Source organism: Carassius carassius, chromosome 34 (genome assembly GCF_963082965.1).
Source record: "Carassius carassius chromosome 34, fCarCar2.1, whole genome shotgun sequence".
NCBI classification, from domain to species: domain Eukaryota; kingdom Metazoa; phylum Chordata; class Actinopteri; order Cypriniformes; family Cyprinidae; genus Carassius; species Carassius carassius.
The window spans coordinates 23903745-23931593 of NC_081788.1; the positions used below are offsets into that span (position 1 = coordinate 23903745).

The following is a 27849-nucleotide window of genomic DNA, read 5'->3' on the forward strand; positions in this document are numbered from 1 at the left end:
CTTTTATATTTACAGTTATTTATTACATTGTTTTCCCAGTTTTGGCATTACTGAACGGTCAAACAAGTGTTCAAACATTTTATTTATTGATATTAATATTATTCCAGTCAATGTTTGTATTGCACTAACAAATGGTTCTAAATATGGGGATTTATAAGGGGTCAAAACTCCATCATTTTGTCAGAAGTCAGTAGTTTGTTTTTTTCCCTATGGGATTTTGCAGCTTCCATCATAGAGATGCTCAATATGTCTTCAGGTTTGGACTTTTTCACATTTCTTCAGGAACTTTTTGTTTGCTGTCATTTTGGAACGGAAAATGACCCCCTCAAATTGTTGCAGCAAAGTTGGAACCATAGAACTCGATAGAATTACGTTGTGTGGTATAGCGTTAAAATTAGCTTTCTCTGGAATAGACAATTTGATTTTATATGGAGTGTCTGCATACTTTTGGCCGTACACTATTGTACTGTTAATGTGGGACATTTACATTCTTATGCATGCATTTCTGGCTCTATCAAACAATTCTTACATCACTAGATTCTAGGACGGTTTCTGTGTGACCGAGATCATATTCACCTACTTAATTTGATCAAATGTAGTCCAGCTACATATCATTAATAGAGAATTGTGTCCTGTTTCTGTGGTAGTCACATGTAGGTTATTCCTGCTTCTCAAACTGTCCTTTTTCAAAATCTCTCAGAACTAAAGAGATGTTTTTACTCTCATCTTTCGCAGGTTTTCCAAAGTGCGACACGGAGCAGTTTGTGTGTAATAACGGCAGATGTGTGCCTCTGAATCTTCGCTGTGATGGTGTGGATGAATGTGGAGACAGCAGCGATGAGATCTCATGTTTTAATTGCACTAGTAGCTCCTTCCACTGTGTGGCAGTAGCGCGCTGCGTCCCTTCCCGTAGCGTCTGTGATGGCACTCCTGACTGCTCTGATGGAGCAGATGAACAGTTAGACACGTGCGCACACACATGTGCTAGGTCACAGTTCAGGTGCACGAATGGACGCTGTGTGCCCAGTTCAGGAAGGTGTGACAACATCAAAGACTGTGAAGATGGCAGCGATGAAGAGAACTGTGGTATGTGTGTTTGTGTTTGTGTATATGTATGTATATATAGTGAATAGTGAAGTGACATTCAGCCAAGTACGGTGACCCATACTCAGAATTTGTGCTCTGCATTTAACCCATCCGAAGTGCACACACACAGAGCAGTGAACACACACACACACTGTGAACACACACCCAGAGCAGTGGGCAGCCATTTATGCTGCGGCGCCCGGGGAGCAGTTGGGGGTTCGGTGTCTTGCTCAAGGGCACCTAAGTCGTGGTATTGAAGGTGGAGAGAGAACTGTACATGCACTCCCCCCACCCACAATTCCTGCCGGCCCGGGACTCGAACCCACAACATTTCGATTGGGAGTCCGACTCTCTAACCATTAGGCCACGACTTCCCCCTAAATATATATTAGGGGGAAGTAATTCCCCCTAATATATAGGAAGTAATATATATTAGGGGGAAGTGGTGCGACTTCCCCACATATATATATATGTGTGTGTGTGTGTGTGTGTGTGTGTGTGTGTGTATATACAATACAGACCAAAAGTTTGGACACACCTTCTCATTAAAAGAGTTTTCTTTATTTTCATGACTATGAAAATTGTAGATTCACACTGAAGGCATCAAAACTATGAATTAACACATGTGGAATTATATATGGAATTATATACATAACAAAAAAGTGTGAAAAAAATGAAAATATGTCATATTCTAGGTTCTTCAAAGTAGCCACCTTTTGCTTTGATTACTGCTTTGCACACTCTTGGCATTCTCTTGATGAGCTTCAAGAGGTAGTCACCTGAAATGGTCTTCCAACAGTCTTGAAGGAGTTCCCCGAGAGATGCTTAGCACTTGTTGGCCCTTTTGCCTTCTGTATGAGGTCCAGCTCACCCCTAAACCATCTCGATTGGGTTCAGGTCCGGTGACTGTGGAGGCCAGGTCATCTGGCGCGGCACCCCATCACTCTCCTTCTTGGTCAAATAGCCCTTGATGTCTTCAGTGTGACTCTACAATTTTCATAGTCATGAAAATAAAGAAAACTCTTTGAATGAGAAGGTGTGGCCAAACTTTTGGTCTGTACTGTATATGTATATATATGTGTGTGTGTGTGTGTGTGTGTGTGTGTGTGTATATATATATATATATATATATATATATATATATATATATATATATATATAAATAAATGTCCCTATGATGCAAAGTCTTCACTGTCACATGATCCTTCAGTAGTCATTTTGATTATTTTATTTTAAAGTATACAATTTTTCTACTTAATGTTTTTGCTCAAAGTGTCATACATGTTTTTGAATTCTTGAAATAGAAAGATTTATATTTTTGTAACAATATAAATTATAAATAATGATCTAATAATAAATAAATGATAAATAAAAAATAAATAAATAATGATAGGTAAAAATGTATAGCCTGAATGCACTGTAAGTCGCTTTGGATAAAAGCGTCTGCTAAATGCATAAATTTAATTTAATTTTAGTTTAATTTATAAATGTATATACACACATGCATGCATACAGTACTGTGTAAAATCTTAGGCCACTAGTATTTTTACCTACAAAAATGATTTTAAGTCAGTTATTTCTATCTTTTGCTGTAGTGTGTCAGTAGTAAACATCAGTTTACATTTCCAAACATTATTTTTGCCATTAATTGTAATAATCAAGTGAGATTTTTGTTTGCACAAAGAGTCTGATAACAGCCAGTGCTCTACACAGAGATCTGATCTCATCATCATCACTCTGTCTGGAATCCCATGAAGAAATAGAACAAACTAAAACAGACTAAATCCAGAAGAACAGTGGCAAATTCTGGCAATGTCTCCAAGACACTTCAAGAAACCTATATATATATATATATATATATGTATATGTATATATATGTATATGTATATGTATATATATGTATATGTATATGTATATATGTATATATATGTATATGTATATGTATATATGTGTGTGTGTGTGTGTACTGCTGTTCAAAAGTTTGGGATCAGTAAGAATTTTAATGTTTTAATTTTGCATTTAATATACAAGTAAAAAAACGTAATATGGTAAAATAACATACTATATTTATATAGTAATTTATTTCTGTGATGTATATTAAGTAAATATAATTTATTTCTGTGATGCAAAGCTGAATTTACATCAGCCATTACTCCAGTCTTCAGTGTCACATGATCCTTCAGAAATCATTCTAATATGCCGTTTTATTATCAATGTTGGAAACAGTTTTGTTGCTTAATACTTTTTTGGAACCTGTGATACTGTTTTCAGGATTATTTGATGAATGAAGTTGACGAACAATGTTTACGTAAAAAAAATAGAAATCTTTAAAAACAATTAAAGTCTTTATAACTTTTTTTTAAATCAATTTAACACATCTTTGCTGAATAAAAGCATTAATTTCTTTCAAAAAAAAAAAAAAATACTGACCTCAAACATTTGGACAGTGGTGTATATTGCTTCAAAAGAATTCTATTTTAAATAAATGTTGTTCTTTTATTCAAAGAATCCTGAAAAAAAGTATCATCGGTTCTAAAAAAAAAAAGAAAAAAAGAAGCAGAAAATCAGCATATAAGAATGATTTCTGAAGGATCATGTGACACTAAAAGACTGGATTAATGACGCTGAAATTCAGCTTTGATCAGCAATTTATATTAAAATAGTTAAAATAGAAAACCATTATTTTAAAGTGAAAAAGTAATAATTTCACAATATTACATCTTATTTCCCCTCCAATATATGCCTTGATAAGCAGTAGAGACTTTATTAAAAAATAAAAAAACTTACTGATTACAAACTTTTGAACAGCAGTGTATTTTGTATACACTCACACACACACTCACTGGCCACTTTATTAGGTACACCATTCTAGTACACAATCCTTTTGCCTTCAGAACTGCCTTAATTATTTCGTTGCATAGAGTCAACAAGGTGTTGGAAACATTCCTCAGAGACATATTGACATGATAGCATCACGCATTTGCTGCAGATTTGTTGGCTGCACATCCATGATGGTTCCACCACATCCCAAAGCACTGGGTCTACATCACATCAGAAAAGTAGCTACTGAAGAGAAGCTACTGAATATAATAATTTTCCTATATAATAAATTATTTGCACATCAGAACGATCAGTCGAAACGCAATGAATGCGGTCATTGGTTTCAGAGGTGGAAGCTGCTGTTTGGGAACGCTGTCGTTTACCAGTTCTGGGAGGCTATTATACAGTAATACTTTGACAGACTTTGCTCTGCTGGTTAGTCAGGATTTACCGTCCCATAGCACAAAGTCACATACATTTTTTATGCGCTTAGAGGAATTTATTCTCAAAATGCATTTCCATCTCCCATTAATCGAATTAACCAATTTTTCGCACAAGAACCACCTCAAGCGATGAATTAAGGCATTTTTAATTGAAATTCTGCATTTCCATCACTCGGTTCTGATGCGATACTTGCGCATAAAAGCAGGGTGATGGAAACCCAGCTATTGTCATGTTCAAGAAATCAGTCTGAGATGATTTGAGCTTCGAGACGTGGTGCATTATCCTGCTGGAAGTGGCCATCAGAAGATGGGTGCACTGTAGTCATAAAGGGATGGACATGGTCAGAAACAATACTCATGTAGGCTGTGGTGTTTAAACGATGCTCAATGTGTACTAAGGGGCACAAAGTGTGTCAAAAAAATATCCCCCATACCTTGGTTGTAACGAGTAGTTATTTGAGTTACTATTGCCTTTCTATCATCTCTAACCAATCTTCCCATTCTCCTCTGACATCAACAAGGCTTTTTCGTCCACACAACTGTGTGTGTGCGTGTGTTAGGCTAAGCATTATCATTCACAAACCACTGTCCACTGTTATGTTTATCAGAAAATAATGCAATAAGCTTGTAATCATGACTTTGTAAGTTGGAAATAGGAAGTTTCTGATAGCACGTGAAGACATCGAAGCACTCTTGCTAAACACAGTGGAGAGAAACGTTTTGTTAAATTCGTGCTTTATTATTTTGAGTCATATGTGACGTAGTTACACACTTCCCTCTCACGATATATTGCTTCACCGATCTATAGCTTTATATGTGTATGTGTACATGTAATCAAATATAATGTATAGAGAAAGGGACAGAGCAACAAGTATAAAAAAAGTTTTATAATTGATGCTTATTTTTGATACAATAATGAACATGTACAAATTCACAATGTGTCTTTATTTCTCTGTTTCTGTAGATGACAACGAATGTGAGGTTAATAACGGTGGCTGTTCTCATCTGTGTATTGATCTACCTCTTGGTTTCATGTGTGACTGCCCCAGTGGAATGAGGCTGGTCCAGGACACGCATTGTCAGGGTGAGAATTGAGTCACACCGGTCAACTTTTTAAATGATTGCATGGTCCAATGTAAACAAATTAGTGTTGTTGTAGAAATAGCACTGTAGAACAATCAGTGATCATTCTTTTTTTTCCATGAGCAATAGTGTCCAGAACAGGGCGGTTACTGTGCTAAAAATAGTAGTTTTAAGTAGCTCATATAACCTAAGTGAGGTAACATGCTTGTATAAAACATGGTAATGTGGGAAAATTTACTGAATACACATTTAAATGTCATAAAAATGAGCTTTTCCTGCTTCACTCTTTTGGTTATGCTATAATTTACCACGATAAACCAAAGTTGTCTACAAAAACATAAAGAACATGGATTATCTTTTAAAAGTGTCATAATAGATTTTCCACTCAAATGCTCACTTTTCACTTCTAGATGTGGACCACTGTCTTGAATTAGATGTGTGTGATCAAATTTGTGTCCATACCAATGGATCTCTTGCGTGTGAATGTCAGGAGGGGTATGTGCTGACCGCTGGGACTGGACAGTGCAAGTCTACAGGTGAGAGGAAGATTTCGATGTAATTGGCCTGTAAAGATTGCATGTCTTGAATATTTTGTGTATATTTTTGTGTCTGTGTGAATTTAATATTATTATTATTAGTGTTGGGCAATATGGTCATATTGGTCAATTTTCATATCGTCAGCCCGTGAGATCGACGATACATGATATTATCCTTCATGGGTGGAGCAAGAGAGACTCTTTGTTCTTGTCATAGCATAACTATTTGGTGTTTTAAACCGTGCAGGTGTGCAAGAGAGAGCCTATGGAATCACCAATAATTGAAAAATATATACTTTGAAATATACTGATAAACTAACGTTAAATATAAAAATACTGTATTTAAAACAGCTAGTTCATATCGCGCGTCCTGTGACAAATCTGCCGTATCTGTGCACAGAGGTTATCAGTCTAAATGATCTGCAAAATCAGTCAACGGTAAAAATCAATAGTAGATTTCATTTAAAGTCCAGAGGTTTAACACTAATATTGGACATAAACAAACATGTTAAATATAAAGTATTCAAAACAGGTAAGTTCATATATTTGGAGTAAAGTTCACTTGAACTGCTGCATCAGTCACACAGCGCTCCGGACCGAGCGCCTCATGACGAGACAGACGCACCGCCACAGAAACAAGAAAGAGATGCATTCTAACATAACTGTGGCATTAAACTCAGTTAGTTAGGGCCCGTTTAAAATATTGCACATATATTCAGATTACTTGTAAAATTGCAGGGGTGAAGACAGCAGAGAAGCACTCTTGCTCAACCCAGTGGAGTGAAAAGTTTTGTTAACTTTGTGGTTTATTATTTTGAGTCATATGGGACGCGGTTACACACGTCCCTCTCACAATATATTGTTTTACAGATTTATAGCTTTTGCCGCTCAGATATATTCATGCAATCATGCAGCACGTATCAGAAAATCTGCACTCTGGCACGGTTAGCGCTCACACTAACTGATCTATATATAACTGAACCACACTCTGGCTCACTACTCCTTCACCGAATACAAGCTCTAATCCTCATTTGAGGTGTGTGTGTGTGTGTGTGTGAGAAATGCGGTGCTGAAGTGAAATAGCCGTGCAGTTTGATAGCTGATATACAAATTATAATAGGACGCCCAATAAAAATAATAATAATAATCATTATTATATTATATTATATAATTGAATATTATATTAATAGGAGAATGAGTCTAATATTGTCTTCACTATCGACAGAGACATCTGCTATCGTTGATACACGATACTATCCTAATTATTATTTTACATTATAGTATTATTCATATTTTGAAATGGCTTTTATTTTTAAGGTTTGTTATAGTATGTTTTGGTATTTGCTTTTGTCAGTATTATTAGATTTCTTTCTTCTAATATTTCTGTTTAGTTTATCTTTTTATTTTCAATTAGTTTTGAATAGTATTTTATTTTAGTTTCCAAGGTCACATTTATATTTTTAATTTGAGTTTTAATATTCTAATTATTTAACATTATTTCAACTTTAATTCAGTGAACAAAAATGATTTTTTTTTATAGTTTTAGTAAACAATGGTGACACTGATTTGGTCTTGTGCAGGTGTTGCTGCTCATGTGGTGGTCAGCACTCGCGAGGGGGTTAAATGGATGGACCTCAGTGGCTCTGAGCAAAGAAACATCACATATAAAAGAGACTTACCAGGACCTGTTTCAGCACTTAATGCAAAGAACACGTTATATTGGACCAGTCCTGAGAATGACATAATTTACAGGTACAGAGCAATATATATTAAATTAGAACATTTTACCCATTATTATCATTAATGCTTAAAAATTGCTCCAACACAAAACATATGTCTATTTCAGGTTGTCTTTAGACTCCAAAGACTATAGACCAACTGGGTTGTTAAAGGCTTCCAAAGGCGTTCTGGGATTGGCAGTAGACTGGATTCATGAGCTTCTGTACTGGGTCAGCACCAACACTCATGCTCTACATGTGGCCTCTCTGAATGGCTCCAAACAAAGTGAGCTCATCTCTGGCCTCTCCAGACCTACTGCAGTTGCTGTCCAGCCGCTGCTAGGGTAAAAATACTGTATCTACTTCTCTATATAATTGATAGTAACATAAATCTAAGGTTCAATGTGACAAGTGCTAATATTTTGATTAATAAAAATAAAGAAAACATTAGTCCTTTAAACATTAGTCCAGTGTGATAAATTGTGTACAATAAGATATTTTTTTTTTAGGAAAGATATGGCCAATATTGATTTCTTGTCTTTAAATGGGAACTCTCTCATCATTTACTCACCCTCAGGCTGTGTTGATGTAAATTACCTTCTTCAGTGGAACATAGAGATTTAAAAAAATAATAATGCATCTCTGTGATTCTGTATAACGCAAGTCCATGGGTCCCTTAATGTGGACACTTCAAAAACCATGCAAAACGAACATGATAGTAATCCATACGACCTTAGCTGATGAATGAATGTCTAATACTAATGTTTTTTGTTTTTTTAAACTATAAACTATTGTTTCTGGCCAAAGGTCAAATGCAGATTTATCAATGCATTCTTGACTTAACATCAGCACATTTTGAAGTATTATGGAAGCGCGTTATGAAGAAGTAATGCAGAAGCACAGAAGACTGTCACCTCGTGCACTATTTTGTTACATCAAGCTTTATTAGTATTTTTCTCACACACCTACTGTTTTGCTTCAGAAGACATTTCTTCATCAAATAAGGTTGTATGGATTACCCTCATGTTATTTTGCATGGTTTTTGAAGTGTCAATTTTCATAGAAAGTCTTATACATCTGGGTCAGCATGAGGGTTAGTAACCGAAAAGAGAATTACATTTTTTGTCTGAAGTATTGCTTTAAGGTTGGATAATATTTGAATGAATTTAGTGAGGTTATCTGTTTTTCTTCTCAGGTATGTGTTCTGGGCAGATAGTGAGGCGTCTCCCAGAATTGAGCGTGCCAGTTTGGATGGGACGAGCAGAATAGCGCTGATAACTTCATATATACGCTATCCTGTCGCAATCTCCTTAGGTCAGACTTCCCATAAGCAATAAAGTTGGAAAATCTAGCTTGCTTTTTTCACTCTATATTTTACTTAATTACTTATTGCATCAAGGTTTTATATAAATAATACCAAACCCATCCTTAAACGAGTGCATGGATCTGAAAACAAGATAAGAGTTGTATAAAAGAAAAACTGTGAAATTGAATCGTCACCTTTATTTTTTATAGTGCTTAATACAAAAAAAGTTTGAAAGCAGCTTTACAGTATTAAACAGGAAATTAACAGAATCAATAAATAAACTGATTGATTTAATTTTTTCCCCTCATTTAGATATCCCTCGTGGTCTGCTGTACTGGGCTGACTCAGGTCTGCGCACAGTATCAAGGGTTGCATTTGATGGGCAACATAGAAAGACAGTTGTAGAGTCCAATGGATATCTGGATCAACCGTTTGGACTGGCCATATTTGAGGTTCATAACACAATGCATGTCACTTTTCTTCATTCTATATAATGGCCTACAATGACCAGTTTACTTTTATAAAAACAAAACACGCCTGTGTCACTCAATATTATTTCATATGATCCATATTCGTATATTAAGCATTTTTTTATTCATGACAATATTAATTAAAATATAAAATTGATGATGCATTGGTATTGGAGTAGTGAAGTTTTAATGTATGTCCCCTGCAGAGTCGAGTGTACTGGAGTGACCAATTGACCAACTCTATTTGTAGTGCAGACAAGCACAATGGCAACATGCTCCAGGTTTCCCAGACACTTGGTTCTGTTTCACCGGCTGGACTGGTCATTCTTCACCCACTGCTACAGCCTAAAGGTGGTCTCTTAACTTGTTTTTGTTCCAAATAGTAACTAACTTCTGTTCAGAGTAGGGGTGTGCGATATGACAACTTTTGATCGTGGATGATAAAAATGTCTCCACGATCTGCTTTTAAAGAAATATCGTAGTATCGGAAGTAAATATCGGAATATCGTATCGTGCTACAGCTCACCTTCTATCAGCTGCAGTTCTGGCGCCTCCATCATATACTGTACAACACAACATGCATTCATAGCAGGTTTAACTCAGCGGTAAGTTACTCTTTCATTATTTGCACGCGCTAAAACCTGTCAAACAGCGCCTAATTATTAAACTAATTTCTCTTTTGCTTTAATATTGTCAAAACACACAAGGTTTAAATGTAGACTCAGTTGGTTATGTCTGAACGGAATGTAAACAGTTGAGAGGATAACGTATGCATGCAGGTCTTAAAGGGACAGTAGGCCTATTAAACATGCAGCCTACTGTCATTACTGTCAAGGAATAGATCACCCTTAAATATCATTTCTGTCATTATTTACACGCTGTCGCGTTGTCCCAAACCTGTATTAAAGGTGCTATAAGTGATGTCACAAATTTTTTTAGGCCAAAACATTTTTTGTCACATCCAGCAAACATCTCCTCACTATCCGCTAGCTGCTTGTCACCTGAACACACTGTAAAAAAAACGGGGTCTCTCTAGACACCACAGGCTCCACAAACAACAAGAAAAACAAACTGGGCTCACCCGCACCACAAAACATAACAAACTGTTCCAGCCAATAACCGACAAGAAAGATTTGGGGGTGTGGTTTGGGGGGTTAGTGCACGGATGATGAGGAGGGAGGGTCTAGCTAGCCTCCATTTTGTTTGACAACAATTTGAACGTCAACAAGAAGTTACGACTCCCGGCATCGCTTAGAGCACCTTTAATTTCTTTCCTGTGCTGAACACAAAATAAGATATTTTGAAGAATGTGGGTAACCAAACAGTTGCTGGCATGGCCGTAGCCAGGCTTTAAAAATTGAGGTCCAGGGGGTTTCTATAATAACCCCATTATTATCAAATTTTGCTATAATAACCTCTATAAATACAACTAATTATATACACTAACACTTGAAAAGAGACCGAAATGTAGATGTTTTTGGAGCTCATTTTTAAATCATACCCTATTTATTGCATCAAAGTTTAATACTATATTTATGGGATGGATAATTTTATCAGTTGTTTATTATTCATGCTAACATACATATCGCCCACCAAACGTGTTATTTTCGGATAGTCAAGATAACTGACTGTCAACTCCAGTGGCGCAGAAGGTAAAGCATGTGGCTTACATATTTTAATGTGATTGACCTGGGTTCGAATCCACCTTTCCGCAATTTCTTTTCTCCCTTTTTCAATTTCAAATCACATCAGAAAACCATTTATTTCAATGAAAATTAAGTAAATAATCAAAAAGTTGAGGGCAGGTGTAGGGAGGGCTTTATTGTCCCAGTAAGGTGGCATCCATTAAATTAGACTGAAATTATTATTGCATACTGTTTTATAATGTACTACAATACTGTGGTGCAGATAATTGCCACTATTTGCAGTTCGTATAAATAGCAGAAAATCCTGCTATTTTAACATAGTATGAATAGAATCCATAGATATTTGCACTTAGTTTAAATAGCCGCTGACTTTTTTGATATCCGCCTGACTAATATTGGCGATGCAATGTTGCCAGATGTTGCTATAAAAATAATAAAAAACCTATAAATAAAATAAAACAAAATTATAAAAAATATTTTGGAAATTAGATAAGATAAAGGTTTCGCTGACCCTAAACTGCAATTTCCTACTTTATTAACTTTCTAAAGTGTCAAATTAAGTAAAAAATAGACACGTAAAAAAAACGCTTATAACAGCTGGATCTGGAGGCTGCGTCTCGCTCTCTCTCTCACAACTCTCTGAAGTTCACTTCGGAAGCATCTCGCTGCGATCATTTTTACACTACAGACGCTAAACATTCTGAAATATACATGCAGACATTCATATGAGGAGTCTAGCAGCAAATTTGTCAAGCAGAGAACAAATTTTATTTTCGAACATAAATTTTTTTTACCGAGGTCTGGACCTCATAGCTGGCTACTGCCATGTTTGCTGGTCCACATTGAATTTGATAGTAGAAAAAATGGAAGTCACTGTGGACCACCAACTGTTTGGTTTTCCACGTTCCTCAAAATAGCATTTATGGTCAGAAGAAGGAAACCACTTTCATAAATAAAACCTGTCAAACAGCGCCTAATTATTAAACTAATTTCTCTTTTGCTTTAATATTGTCAAAACACACAAGGTTTAAATGTAGACTCAGTTGGTCATGTCTGAACGGAATGTAAACAGTTGAGAGGATAACGTATGCATGCAGGTCTTAAAGGGACAGTAGGCCTATTAAACATGCAGCCTACTGTCATTACTGTCAAGGAATAGATCACCCTTAAATATCATTTCTGTCATTATTTACACGCTGTCGCGTTGTCCCAAACCTGTATTAAAGGTGCTATAAGTCAGTGGTTCCCAAACTTTTCCATTCCACGACCCACCTAGACAAGTGTAATCTATTTCATGACCCACCACAATATTTGAGGAAAAAAAAAGGTTGATATTACTTTAAGCCTAATCTTACTTAAAAGTTTGATGACAGAAATGAAGTATTTAAGAAAAAAAACCTTTTTATTTTAGAGTAGGCCTACACCTGAAAAAAATCACTATTAATATTTAAGTTTTAATTTTTGTTTACAGACTTTAGAATATGTAGTGTCCATAAAAACGTTAAACAGGCTCACTCCAGTGAACTGTAATCTGCGCTGCTGTGTTTTGTTGCAGAAAATGCATTCACGATCCTTCCGTGTGTGTCGGTGAGAACGGAGCACAATCCAACACTTTTTTTAGAAAAAGCATAAGAAGCAAAGCAGAACTATCTAAAACTGTTTGGAGATTAAAATAATTGTGAAATAGGTAAAAAATAATAATAAACATGTGTCTCGTTTTAAATAAACAAAAAAAAAAAAAAACTGGATGACATTAAGTTCAGGCAGAAATTTATTTTAGCAATGGTTAAATTAATGTTCAGCAATATCTTCAAAAGATTTCTGAACTTTGGCAAATTTTTCTCTAAAAAGAGATGATACGTCAAGGAGTATTGCATTATTTTTTTGTGCATTTTGTTATGTGGAAATGTTTAAATCTTGTAGTGTTACAATTAACCCTGCGTTTGTGCACTGCTCACCCTGTACATGTGAAATGCTTTTTACAAACCGTTTCCCGAACGAAAAAAGTGCACAGAGCTCAAACGGACGATAGAAATGAATGAACATGGCCTACCTGAAACCGTTTTCGTAACATTTGTTTTCTGGTGTATGCAATCTCATGCGGAATATAGTGTATTGAAGTGAGCAAGTTTTTCTCTTTTAATAATGCGGACCGATTGAACCTTTTAATGACATTGCTCTGAGACCTTCACTGTTATTACAACTCGTGCGCGCCCGCGCTTCAAAACACGCAAAGCACGCGGACTTAATTGCAATTCGAAAATCACACTAAGGATATTGCAGTCCTTATTAATGTTGGTGGGCTATATCATTGTGACGAGTGGGTTCCCGGTTCCCGCCTCCTCCTTCCCGTGATTGAGAAGTTTTTAATGTGTTAGACTGGTGCCGAAGCCTGGGAGGAAGGAGGGACGCGGTGCCGAAGATCCCTCGGCACTGAGGTGAATCCGCAGTGCCATCGAGCAGGGCGAAGGAGGATGCTCGAGGCGGTGGGCTGGAGTGAGTTGCCGGGGAGACGGACGCTCCTCTTTTGTATCCTTCCGATCTCCTCCGTGGTTCTCGAGACTGGTGAGTCGAGCAGGTGTCGCTCAATTCCAATCACTCCACCGGCCTCGCACCGTTCCCACTCGTCACTTTCGTGCAGCCCTAGACTGAACTGTGTGTGTGTGTGTCATTGAAACGCAAATTTAGCTGCAGCCAAGTGACTTTGTGCGACCCACCTTGTTCCATTCTGTGACCCACAAGTGGGTCGCGACCCACAGTTTGAAAACCCCTGCTATAAGTGATGTCACAAATTTTTTTAGGCCAAAACATTTTTTGTCACATCCAGCAAACATCTCCTCACTATCCGCTAGCTGCTTGTCACCTGAACACACTGTAAAAAAAACGGGGTCTCTCTAGACACCACAGGCTCCACAAACAACAAGAAAAACAAACTGGGCTCACCCGCACCACAAAACATAACAAACTGTTCCAGCCAATAACCGACAAGAAAGATTTGGGGGTGTGGTTTGGGGGGTTAGTGCACGGATGATGAGGAGGGAGGGTCTAGCTAGCCTCCATTTTGTTTGACAACAATTTGAACGTCAACAAGAAGTTACGACTCCCGGCATCGCTTAGAGCACCTTTAATTTCTTTCCTGTGCTGAACACAAAATAAGATATTTTGAAGAATGTGGGTAACCAAACAGTTGCTGGCATGGCCGTAGCCAGGCTTTAAAAATTATTGAGGTCCAGGGGGTTTCTATAATAACCCCATTATTATCAAATTTTGCTATAATAACCTCTATAAATACAACTAATTATATACACTAACACTTGAAAAGAGACCGAAATGTAGATGTTTTTGGAGCTCATTTTTAAATCATACCCTATTTATTGCATCAAAGTTTAATACTATATTTATGGGATGGATAATTTTATCAGTTGTTTATTATTCATGCTAACATACATATCGCCCACCAAACGTGTTATTTTCGGATAGTCAAGATAACTGACTGTCAACTCCAGTGGCGCAGAAGGTAAAGCATGTGGCTTACATATTTTAATGTGATTGACCTGGGTTCGAATCCACCTTTCCGCAATTTCTTTTCTCCCTTTTTCAATTTCAAATCACATCAGAAAACCATTTATTTCAATGAAAATTAAGTAAATAATCAAAAAGTTGAGGGCAGGTGTAGGGAGGGCTTTATTGTCCCAGTAAGGTGGCATCCATTAAATTAGACTGAAATTATTATTGCATACTGTTTTATAATGTACTACAATACTGTGGTGCAGATAATTGCCACTATTTGCAGTTCGTATAAATAGCAGAAAATCCTGCTATTTTAACATAGTATGAATAGAATCCATAGATATTTGCACTTAGTTTAAATAGCCGCTGACTTTTTTGATATCCGCCTGACTAATATTGGCGATGCAATGTTGCCAGATGTTGCTATAAAAATAATAAAAAACCTATAAATAAAATAAAACAAAATTATAAAAAATATTTTGGATATTAGATAAGATAAAGGTTTCGCTGACCCTAAACTGCAATTTCCTACTTTATTAACTTTCTAAAGTGTCAAATTAAGTAAAAAAATAGACACGTAAAAAAAACGCTTATAACAGCTGGATCTGGAGGCTGCGTCTCGCTCTCTCTCTCACAACTCTCTGAAGTTCACTTCGGAAGCGTCTCGCTGCGATCATTTTTACACTACAGACGCTAAACATTCTGAAATATACATGCAGACATTCATATGAGGAGTCTAGCAGCAAATTTGTCAAGCAGAGAACAAATTTTATTTTCGAACATAAATTTTTTTTACCGAGGTCTGGACCTCATAGCTGGCTACTGCCATGTTTGCTGGTCCACATTGAATTTGATAGTAGAAAAAATGGAAGTCACTGTGGACCACCAACTGTTTGGTTTTCCACGTTCCTCAAAATAGCATTTATGGTCAGAAGAAGGAAACCACTTTCATAAATGGTGTAAATGGTGGTATAAAAATAAAAACACTATGACAGAATTGACAGACAGCTGACAGAATTTTTATTTTTGGGTGAACTATTGCTTTAACGTTAATAAAACAACAAAAAACTAAGTGAAAAATCACTCCCTTCTCTTGACTGAAGAAATTTAATACAGTTACTTCAGGAATCAGTTTATATAGCATTTTATTTTTATATTTGTTCATTCAATTTCTTCAACGCTACTGCTAAATACAACTATTGTACCTGAAAATAAAGCACTATTTGTTTTATCTGTATATTATGTGTCGTTCTAATGTGTATCTTTGTCATTCTTTTATCTTTGTTATTAAAAAATAAAAACTAATATTTTTATCTTCACCCTCTTTGACCTAAATATCTGCCATTCTTTTTTTTGTTACCTTGAAAGGCTTTGTCTTTATAATAGGGAAATTAGTCTGGCTGTAATGCTCAGACAACTTGCAAAATAGTAAAACCAACATGACAAAGAACTATGATAAAATCGTGGTATACAAAAAACATTCCATATCACCCACCCCTAGTTCAGAGCAAAGTAAAGTGTGTTAAACATGTACTGTTAAATAAATATTCAAAGCAGCTTAACAGTATAAACAGGAAAATGAAACTTTTTATCAGACAAATTCAAATTCTGACGTGAAGCATCTCTAGAAAGAAAAGTGTCTATTTCTTGTTTCTTTAGTTCAATAACAGTGTAAAGGTTCAAAGTTCAGTTAAGCTATAAACAGCTCTACAGAAAACCATAGTGTCTTTATTCAGCTCAGTGTTGATGCTGCAAGATTCGATTCCTCTGTAAAGCAGCTCTGCAGAAGATGTGTAATTTTCGTAATCTCTTTATAAACTCTTTAAAAAGCTTCCCAGTGTATTGGGGAAAATGAATGAGTAGGTTAGTCCACTTTTTTTTTCTTACAAATTCAAAAGAATGTGAGGTTCATCGGATTTGCTACAAACAAAAACATGATTTCATAGTTTGAATCTGTGCGTAGAGCGCAAATGAATGTTTTTCGATTTGATGACGACGTGTTTGTACCTCTGTGCGTGCATGAAACTTCAGGTCATGCTGTACTCTTCTTGGTGAGGTTTTTTTCTCTCTCTCTGAGTCACCGTTCTCTACTCTGGAAAAACTTTAATCGTTTGCTCATCTTATTTTGGTTCGTGAACATTTGTGTCTGTGTAGATTTGTGGTTTTCAATTACTGGCTCAGTTATAAATTACTGTTAAGTGGATCATATCTCGTTTGTTTTGCTATCTTGTTGAAGAAGCACCTGCCATGTAAACATGTTACTTTTGTTTGCATCTGGTCAGGTGGTAAATGTAATACTTTTGTTTCTATACATGGCTTTTCATTGCTTTTGTAGTTCAAAGAGTGTGTGCACAGTAACGCACCACTTCATCTGTGCTGTGAATTGTCACGTGACTTTTGAAGAAAAGCGTGAAAGGTACTTTCCACAATGTTACATTTGATGTGGGGTCACACCAATGCTACAAATATCTTTTGAGCTCAGTTTTTGCAACAGTTTCTTGTGGGTGTGTAGTTTTGCTGTTATACAAGTAAGTGGAGAAAGTACTAAGTATGTGACAAAAATGTATCATCCTGCAAAAGCAAACGAAAATGTCCTTAAAACCAAAAATCAGTCAGTTTTATATTGTATATCACTTTTCCCAGTTCATATAGTTTCAAATCCGCTTTACAGAATTCAATGATGATGATGTTTATAATACTTTATTGCAATTTGTCTGGCTTCAACAAGGATAAGTGACAAGTAAATTTGTACCAAAATACAGTTTAATTGGATGCACAATTAAATGTCTTCAATGTCAAAAACATATCAAAAATATTTCTTCCTCTTATTTTTTAAATGTATAGGTAGATAAGTTATTTAAATAAGACAATACCTTGAATTTGTTATGCTAACTATATGCGTGATCATGTGATATTTTATACTTTTTTTTTAATTTTAATTTTTTTTGCAATTTTCAGACAACGATCCATCACTACACATTCTGTGGCATCACACTGTGAATACAACTTCTGCTTGTTTTTTTGTGGGTGTATAGTTTTGTTATACTTTAGTTTAGTCAAGTTCGTGGTTCTTAATTAGATTTTCATTAAGGATCAAGAACAAAATGACAGAACAATGACAAATACATAAATTGATTAATGTACAAAAGTAATTGAAATGTCCACCACATGGATTCTATGAATTAAATGATTGACATGACATCAGCTGAACAGGAATAAAGAATATTTTGCTTTCTAATAATCTTCTAATCAGCATTACAGGTCCTTCTCAAAAAATTAGCATATTGTGATAAAGTTCATTATTTTCATATTATTAATGTAATGATAAAAATTAAACTTTCAGATATTTTAGATTCATTGCACACCAACTGAAATATTTCAGGTCTTTTATTGTTTTAATACTGATGATTTTGGCATACAGCTCATGAAAACCCAAAATGCCTGTCTCTAAAAATTAGCATATTTCATCCGACCAATAAAAGAAAAGTGTTTTTAATACAAAAAAAGTCAACCTTCAAATAATTATGTTCAGTTATGCACTCAATACTTGGTCGGGAATCCTTTTGCAGAAATGACTGCTTCAATGCGGTGTGGCATGGAGGCAATCAGCCTGTGGCACTGCTGATGTGTTATGGAGGCCCAGGATGCTTCGATAGCGGCCTTAAGCTCATCCAGAGTGTTGGGTCTTGCGTCTCTCAACTTTCTCTTCACAATATCCCACAGATTCTCTATGGGGTTCAGGTCAGGAGAGTTGGCAGGCCAATTGAGCATAGTAATAACATGGTCAGTAAACCATTTACCAGTGGTTTTGGCACTGTGAGCAGGTGCCAGGTCGTGCTGAAAAACGAAATCTTCATCTCCATAAAGCTTTTCAGCAGATGGAAGCATGAAGTGCTCCAAAATCTCCTGATAACTAGCTGCATTGACCCTGCCCTTGATAAAACACAGTGGACCAACACCAGCAGCTGACATGGCACCCCAGACCACCACTGACTGTGGGTACTTGACACTGGACTTCAGGCATTTTGGCATTTCCTTCTCCACAGTCTTCCTCCAGACTCTCGCACCTTGATTTCTGAATGACATGCAAAATTTGCTTCCATCCGAAAAAAGTACTTTGGACCACTGAGCAACGGTCCAGTGCTGCTTCTCTGTAGCCCATTTCCTGCACACGCCTGTGCACGGTGGCTCTGGATGTTTCTACTCCAGACTCAGTTCACTGCTTCCGCAGGTCCCCCAAGGTCTGGAATCGGTCCTTCTCCACAATCTTCCTCAGTGTTGGGGAGTAACTAGTTACATGTAACGGCGTTACGTAATTTAATTACAAAATTATTGTAACTGTAATTAGTTACAGTTACTACGAAAAAATGAGTAATTAAATTACAGTTACTTATTAAATTTTTAACGATTACAAAGGGGATTACATTTGAATATTTACACACATCCACATACAGATTTAACTGATTTCTTTCCCAAATTGCACTGACTATTCTGAGACATACCGCCCTAATAATTTCCGGGATGCGGAAATACAGTCTGGTTCGTAGAATCCAGTCATAAAAACGGAATGCCTAACGCGGACGGAATATGCCACATTTTGGATGACTAAATCAAAAGTAGGTCAATACACTTGAATCAAAACATGACATGGACTAGTGTCTATGAATATAAAGCCCCAAAAATGCAATATATGACTTGCACATTCTGCGTGTCTGTGGAAATCAGGCGCGGACTGGATTTTGCCCCACTATTTCATATCATTATTGTATAATTGCCTGCCGAATGTCCTACTAAAGCGATCATTTGCGAATCCGCCATTTGATAATTAAATCTCTAATAAGTCATGAATTGTTAGTCATGACTCGCGCGCTCTCCGCGCCTCCGCCAAACGGTTTGGATCAGTCATCACTCAAAATACTATATAAAGGACATCATTATTATCTGTTGTAATGTTACAGTAGTAATTTAGCTGAAAAAAATTCAGATTTTTTAATAGGTTTAGGGGGAGCTACGACAGACAACAACACAACCCTTACGAAAATTAACATTTTAATATTTAACTATAAATCCAGAGAAAATGCTTACTATTGTTTAACTGTGATAACCAAAAATGCAAAATTATTTTACAAATGTATTTATTTAAAAATAAATACAAATCCATTTGCAAAAAAAAAAAAAAAAATGAAACAAGGTTATTTTAATTTCTTGAACTGCTCTGTGTCACTTCATGTGCATTTTACTTATTTTGAGAAAACTATCATCATATACAGAGACGGCAGTTTAAAAAAAAACAATGTTTCAGGAGTTTATTACACAGAATACGTCACATGCTTATTACTGTATTTAAGTTGATGTATATGCTTTTATTTATTATTCTTTAATTTTCACAAATTTAGAAAAGTAATCAAAAAGTACTCAAAAGTAATTAGTTACAGTACTTTAATAAAGTAATTGAAAAAGTTACACTACTATTACATTTTAAACAAGGTAACTTGTAATCTGTAACCTATTACATTTCCAAAGTGACCTTCCCAACACTGATCTTCCTCAGGGTCCGGTCACCTCTTCTCGTTGTGCAGCGTTTTTTGCCACACATTTTCCTTCCCACAGACTTCCCACTGAGGTAGGAGTTTTGGGTTTTCATGAGCTGTATGCCAAAATCATCAGTATTAAAACAATAAAAGACCTGAAATATTTCACTTGGTGTGCAATGAATCTAAAATATATGAAAGTTTAATTTTTATCATTACATTATGGAAAATAATGAACTATCACAATATGCTAATTTTTTGAGAAGGACCTGTATAGTTTCATGCTGTTGACGGGGAAGTGGTTAACAGAAGTGTTTCTTGCTGCTTTAATCATTTACAAATAAGCTGTTTTATTGTGCATTTTCAGGCAGTGATCCATTGCAGTCAAAAACAAGAACGCTACTTCCTGATTCACAGTTTGCATGGCTTCTCTCATTGACTGGTTGGTCAAAATTTTCTGTTGCAACCTTCTTGCATTCATCATTTTGAGAAGTGTCTTTCAGTGTCACTGCTTTGTTTCCTTGATCACCTTTATTTGTTCTTCGTATGTTAGTCATCATCAGTTTGCTGTTGGTGGGGGCAGTGCTGTGGCGGCAGAGGTCCGAATTCTGTGCCCCTCGTTCTCTGTCCTCTCTCGGAGAAGTGACACTGAAAGAATCCCAGGATCCTCTTCTGTTATCCAGGCTGCCTATAGTACATGACCATAAAGTAAGAGCAGGTGTTTTATAGCTTTCACACTCAAATTATAGAGAGACGATTACAATCATTCATTCATTTCAGTCTGTACAGGGAGAAAATTTTAAACCTAAATATGAATCATTCTAATGTTGATTTTGGTGCTCAAAACTGTTTTTGCTTAATGTTTGCTTAATGTTTTGAGAAAACGAATACATTTTTAAAAATACTTTGGTCAGCATTTATTTGAAATGTCTTTACTGTTATATTTGATCAATTTAATGCCTCCTTGCTGAATAAGTGCTGAATTTTTTTTTACTTGCCACAAACTTTTCAATGATAGTGTGTTACAGTTACAAAAAAAATCAACTTGATGAATTAAAGAAAAGTAAAAATGGAATGACCATAAATTGATATGAAAATTGAAAATAAAATCCATTATAGAACTTTATCAATTAATGCATTGAAGGGCTATGCATAAGAATTTTTAATGTGTTAATAACTTTTTTTAATACAATATTATTATTACTGTAATAATATCAATGTGTCATGAAAAGAAAAGGATTCATTCAAACTAAATCTCTCAGATGTATATAGTGTCAAATATACTTTAGAATCAAGCTATCATAAGTGTAATTTAATAAGTGTCTGTATAGAAACATATAAGTGTCATGTAGAGAAACATAAGTGTCAACGTGGTGCCAGAAGAGCTGTTGCAAACATATCCAGATCAATAAGATACTATCTTAACTGCTGCTTTCACAATGTTGTAATTCTTATTTTCATTTTATAACCGAGCAGAAAGCATGCAGACAATATTTATTTATTCATCTAAACGTCACTATCAGCAGCTTAGACTGTGTCTGGATGTTTGTTAATTACCGTATTTTTCGGACTATAAGCCATCATTACCAAGCGTGAACCATTGACTCTGACAGTGAATGAGAATATGAGACGAAGCGCAGGCATAGTGTGACATCCGTTATAGACGTCACGTTTTTTTTTAGAAAATTTATATATTTACAGTACTTAAATATAATTAATATTATTTTATTGCTTTTGCATTAGTAGTTTGAAGAGTAAAAAAAAAATTGGTCGGTCATAACCCAAATTTACAATCGGCAAGTCGGTCAGACTAAAAGAAAAAAAAAAAATTGAGTCGGTCCTAAATTGACAGGGTCGGTCGGGTTACGGCAAACAAGAATATTTTTAAGGATGGCCTAACGTCCAGCATATTGTGTTACATGTGCAAGTGCAAGCATTAAGTATTAAGCATTAAATAAATCTCCAATAAATGTACACGTAAATTGTAAACCTTTTAAATATGAAACCCAATACACTACACTCCAATACACACACAGGAAATCAAACCACAAATCAATCAATCAATCACCTACGCATCATGCACTGCAATTGGCACACTTCTGTGATAAACATTAAAGGGAATTACTGCATGTTGCCCATGCCAGTGCCGCATAAAGATTGTGAATTACCGTATTTTCCACACTATAAGGTGCACCGGATTATAAGGCGCACCTTCAATGAATGGCCTATTTTAGAACTGTTTTCATATATAGTGTGCACCGGATTATAAGGCGCATGGAATAGAAGATACTGCAGTCAAACGTTTGACTGGGTTTGCATTATGCATCCACTAGATGAAGCTGTGCTAAAGGGAATGTCAACATTTTGACAGAGCGCCTTGATCCATATATAAGGCGCTCCAAATTATAAGGCGCACTGTTGTTTTTTGAGAAAATGAAAGCCTTTTAAGTGTGCCTTATAATGCGGAAAATATGGTATACCGTTGTCAATAACCAAATAAACAAAAGCACTTCTCAATGAGCTCACAGAGCACTGTGTCTGGTAAAAACACAATAAAACTAAATCATTACCATAATCTGAAGGTAAGGAAAACTGACTGAAAAATTAATCTCCTAAAAAAATACTAACAGATAATTTTGAGCACATCATTAACACACATTTAATATTCTTTCATTCGCTCATACCTGAACCGTACATAAGGCCTGTCAAATGTATCCTCGTAAAGCACGATCTCGCGCCGCTTTACACAAAGTACAATTCAGGCTACGAAACTCACAACAATTCGCATTGAATCGTACCGCAATAGCTGGTTATCAGACTTACATACTGGTCACGTCAGACTATTAAAATCTTCTTTAATGGCATGCAGCTTCACACTTCGCAGTTTCATTCCCCTGTGCTGTACTAACACAGTGCTAGTAGCACTCCATTACCATGTGGCAGTCACTCGTATTAACGGCTAGTCTCCCTATAATCTGCATCACCTGATATATCTAGGCAGATGACCCTGCCCCCATGATCTACTTTCCTACATGCTGCATTCACCCCCCTGTAAATGTCACCATCCCGGTGACAAAACCATAAATTCCAGGGCCTAAACAGAACATGCAAGCTGTTAATAGTGAAGCAAGTTGCATCCCACTCTTCACTCTCCAGTCTCCTTGCCGTGGTCGTAGGCAGGTGAAAAGGGTTGGAATGTTGACCTGCTGTTGTCCTTGTGGTCCGTCCTGTGACTCTATCTTGGACACAATCCTCTTCACTTCCCAGGACGCTGTCCTCCGAAGACCCACCTTGACCCGGACTCAGAAGAACAGGCTGATCTAAAGTTGTCACAATTTCATCTAGCTGCCTGGCTTCCTTGTGTGGTCGGGGTGCTGGTTTCAATGGCAGAAAATCCAACTCCTCTTCAATACTGCTGTCTAGGCTTTGTACTTGCTGCTTGGCTTCTTTGTGTGAGGATTTTGACTTTGACACCAAAAACCAACTCCTGTTCACTACTGAGGTCTGGGCTTTGTAAAGTTCTCTCTTGGGGGTTATCTATATCTACCCTCCTCTCTGTAGTAGGAGACAGGTGGGTGGATCAATCATTTGATAATGGACGTAGTTCCTACCAGTGATGCGCGGGTTGATCCAAAATGAGCGGGTGCCTGCGGTCACCCGCGGTTACGAGTCATCCAAAAATATTTTTAATGATATTCGGGTCGCGGCCGGTCGGGTCGTTTGAAATAAAGATGCCAATTAAACCTTTGTAATTAATATAGTACTAGACACAATTTTGAAATGCATATATAGGCCTACACTTTATTGGCTGAATAACTGGCGCGAAGATGACGCACAAACTCAGTCTGCAGGTAGAGGTGGAAGCGGCACAAGAAAAGGTGAAGACCTGTTTTTGGTAAAACATGATTTTGACGACTTCATTAAGTTTTGTTTTATAGAAAACTCTTTTAACCCTCTGGAGTAGATTAACGCGTATACGCGTTATCAGTCATTTTCTCCTGATAACCCCGAAAAGAACTTAAATTACACTTTCAGTTTTGATCGTACAGATAAGAGCAATACATCAATCGAATCTGTAAAGGGTCTACTTTTTTTGGAATACAGATATAATAACAACAGAACTTTGTGCACTTATAAAATAAAGATGACAAAAAGGTGTGCTGTCTGCAGCCTTTGTCTGCGCTGATCTTCATTTACAAACGCGTCATTAAAATGAACTGTAACTCCGTGAATACTCAACAAAGAGACATGAGGAAGATATCTATAGAAAGCTTGACATGTCTGCTTTTAAACTAAACAAGTGCCACCGAAACCAAATATTCTGTGATAAAAGTAATCCATATGAAAACAACGCGCTGTCCGTTTTTCACGTCTCCCTTCATTATATCTAATGTGACCACGCCCCCACGCTGAACGCGCTATTCAGATTCAAACTGAAGCGCGCGGCTTGAATACGCCCATAACAGAAGAGAAAGCAGCGAGACTGTTCTTCAAGTTTTTTTATTTTACTTTTTGCTTTGCGATGAGAGGAATAAGACATAATTAGCCCCGAAAAGATGTGATGTGGATGAGGATTTGAGATTTGGATTTCCTCAGTAAAAAAGGATGAAGTGCTTTATTCAGCAGAGATCATAAACATGAGTAAGTCTCTTTTTATTTATTTATATACTTGTACTAGTTTTCACATAACGTCTTAACATTTTACTAGTTCGACTTTTTCCAAAGACTTTTTCCAAAATATAATTCCTGACTAAATGTATAATCAAGTGAAAGATTATGAAGTTTCAGTAACAATATACAATACTATACCATTCAAAAGCTTGATGTAAATAATATAAATGTAATAAAAAAAGTAACTGTAACAAATGTAATAATGCTGTTCTTTCAATTTATCCCCCCTAATAAACCTGAAAAAATATTCTCAGCTCTTTTCAACATTAATAATAATAATAATAATGATGATAACAATAATTGTTTTTTTTTATAGAAAATCAGATTAAGATAAAGATTTTTGTTTTCTATAAATTGTATCTTAATTTTGATCAATGTTTTATCAATCAATTGCCCGCATTTTATAAATTAGAAGCAAATATATAGCAGACAATGTAATGAGGCGCCGGCACGATCACTTGCATGTGAACTGGAGGGTGCCGAAACTCAGCTTGTGCCTCACTGATTTGAGAAATATAGACTATATATTACAGAAAGCTTGAAATGTCTACTTTTAAACGAAAATATTAAAACCAAAATAAATAGGCTACTCTCTGATTATGTAATCCATATGAAATGTGCATTTCTCTCTGACATGGCGAGTCCGCATCGTCAACTTCATCTTTGCAGCAACACAGAAAACACCAGTTTATTACTAAACAATTAAATGTCTCCTTGCATATTTTCGAACCAGGCCATTCTGGCTTGAGCGAGACCCCACGGAATGAGCGAGCAGAGCGTAATATATGGAGAAATGCGCTCTCCGCTCACAAGCTCTGATCGGAACAAACCCGAGCCTCACTGTCTGCGGAACAGAAACATCAAAATAGACATAGCCAGACTAGACTATTTTAAAACAAATTATGAGCTTATTGACGATTTTTTTTTATATAATTCTTGACGAAATTTGAATATATTAAGGATTTTTTTTTGTTTGTTTGTATTTTTAGTTTCCTTTTTTTGCCTAGTTCCTATGTCTATGGCCCAATGACGATATGATGAGCATTTACTACATTTAAAAAATGCGGGTCGGGTACAATATTTTCTTTTCCTTTTTTTGCGGTCCGAGTTGAGGTTGGGTTAGTTGAAAATGTCGGTCGGCATGCGGGTTATTAATACATTGACCCGCGCATCACTGGTTTCTACTAGGGCTGTCACGATATTCGGTTTTTCATATCACGGTTATTGTGGCCATAAGAATTCACGATATCGATATATCGTGATATCTATAGAAACCTTGAAGGGGAAACGATAAGTCAAATGATTTTTTACTTTGTTTATTGAGTGTTTCTTTTTCACCCAACAAACATAATATTGATACTGATAAATGCAGGGCACAAGACTCTGGCTTTCTCTGTCTTCTTTGCAGCTCCTATAAAATAACAAGTGAGAAAATACTGTCAAGTTCAACAGTATGATGACTAAATATTAATGGTAACACTTTACAATAAGATGTCATTTATTAACAATAATGTATTAACATGAATGAACAACGAACAATACATTACACAATTTATTAATCTTTGTTAGTGTTAATAAAAATGAAGTAATTGTTCATGTAAGTTCACAGTGCATTCATGTTTACAAACACAACTTGCGATTTTAATTATTCATTAGTAAATGCTGAAATTAACATGAACTAAGATTAATAAATGCTGTGGAAATAGTTTATTATTAATGTTATTTATATATGTTAACTAATGTAATTAACTAATGTTAACTAATGAACCTAATTGAAGAATGACCGCAGATGAGGCATTCAGTGCATGGCACTGCGACCAACTTAACATTTTATAGAGTTTAATGCAGCAAGATCGGTTTTAATCATGTAACTGTTAATAGATTTGAACAAAGAAATAAAGTGTGACTACGCACAGGCCATATTGATTGCAAATACAAAAACTAGACAAGTAAAGAAAACGCGTTACTTATTAAAATAATCACCCTTTAATCAAATATATGAACACAGAAAATTGCTGTTAACAGGTTAATATAACGTTTCCCATTCTATGACCAGTAAAATAATGTCAACTTACTCTGATGAACATCGCCACACCCCTTGTTCCTACCAATGGATATTCCTTTCTGGTTCCAACTGTCTTTTTAGGTTTAATCTTATACAGGGTCCCCACCTTATCCAGGCACTGTACTACTTCATAGACCACAGACTCCCATGGATCCTGAATTTTTTTTGGCTTCGTCTGTAGACAAGTGAACCTGCTGGCAGAATGGACAATAGAACAGAATCATTTCAAGTCCTTTAAGCAGCTGTTGCTTCCAACTGTGTTCATGCTTTGAGGTGGATAGTTGTCAAATGTTGCTGATGTTCATTGGCCCAGTCTTCCACAGTACCACCCACTGCAACCTCCTCTGTTAGCCCCAACAGCGAATCCACTGGAAAAGGGCTGGGCGATATGGGCAAAAAACATAGCTCTGTATTTTCGTATTTGTATTAAAAAAAATCTGTATTTAATATCTATTTAATTTACCACCCAATGTTGTCCAACAAAACAATACATATTAAATGCTATGAAAACAAATAAAGTTAATGTAACCATGTAAGCCTTTATATAAAAAGTAAAATTCACTATACTAAAAATGAAAATAAATGAGAACATTTTGCTATTTTGATTATTCTATTGGTCAAAAAAATAAACTTAGGCCTGCTTGTGTGATTATAATTAAAGCGCTCCTTTTTAATTGAGCTCTGTCTGTTTGGTGTGCATGCGCGGGGCGGTGCTCGTTCACTGAAGTTAAGCAGAGAATGCCAGAACAGAAGGCTCATGCACTTCTGACAGAAAAATTTAAATATTTTCATGGCTTTCTAACATTTACAGATGGAGGATATACCTGTGATATGTGAGCTATGCATTCAGGAAGACAGTTCATCTCAAACGCATTAAATAGTGCAAGTAGCCTGTGTTTCAATCAGAGGCACACGCAGTCTTTCTGTCTGAGCATATGACGGGCCTAGCCGCTTAAACTACTGC

General features: G+C 36.1%; 1 protein-coding gene across 1 annotated transcript in view; it reads left to right on the plus strand.

Moving 5' to 3' along the window:
* Positions 1-27849, plus strand: part of LOC132114805 (low-density lipoprotein receptor-related protein 8) — a 29652-nt gene that overhangs the window by 757 nt on the left and 1046 nt on the right. The window contains exons 2-11 of the mRNA XM_059523135.1: positions 736-1086; positions 5314-5433; positions 5843-5968; positions 7549-7720; positions 7815-8030; positions 8882-9000; positions 9305-9444; positions 9669-9813; positions 20517-20591; positions 20703-20857. Coding sequence (XP_059379118.1) covers positions 736-1086; positions 5314-5433; positions 5843-5968; positions 7549-7720; positions 7815-8030; positions 8882-9000; positions 9305-9444; positions 9669-9813; positions 20517-20591; positions 20703-20857 — 1619 coding nt within the window. The remainder of the gene's footprint in view (positions 1-735; positions 1087-5313; positions 5434-5842; positions 5969-7548; positions 7721-7814; positions 8031-8881; positions 9001-9304; positions 9445-9668; positions 9814-20516; positions 20592-20702; positions 20858-27849) is intronic.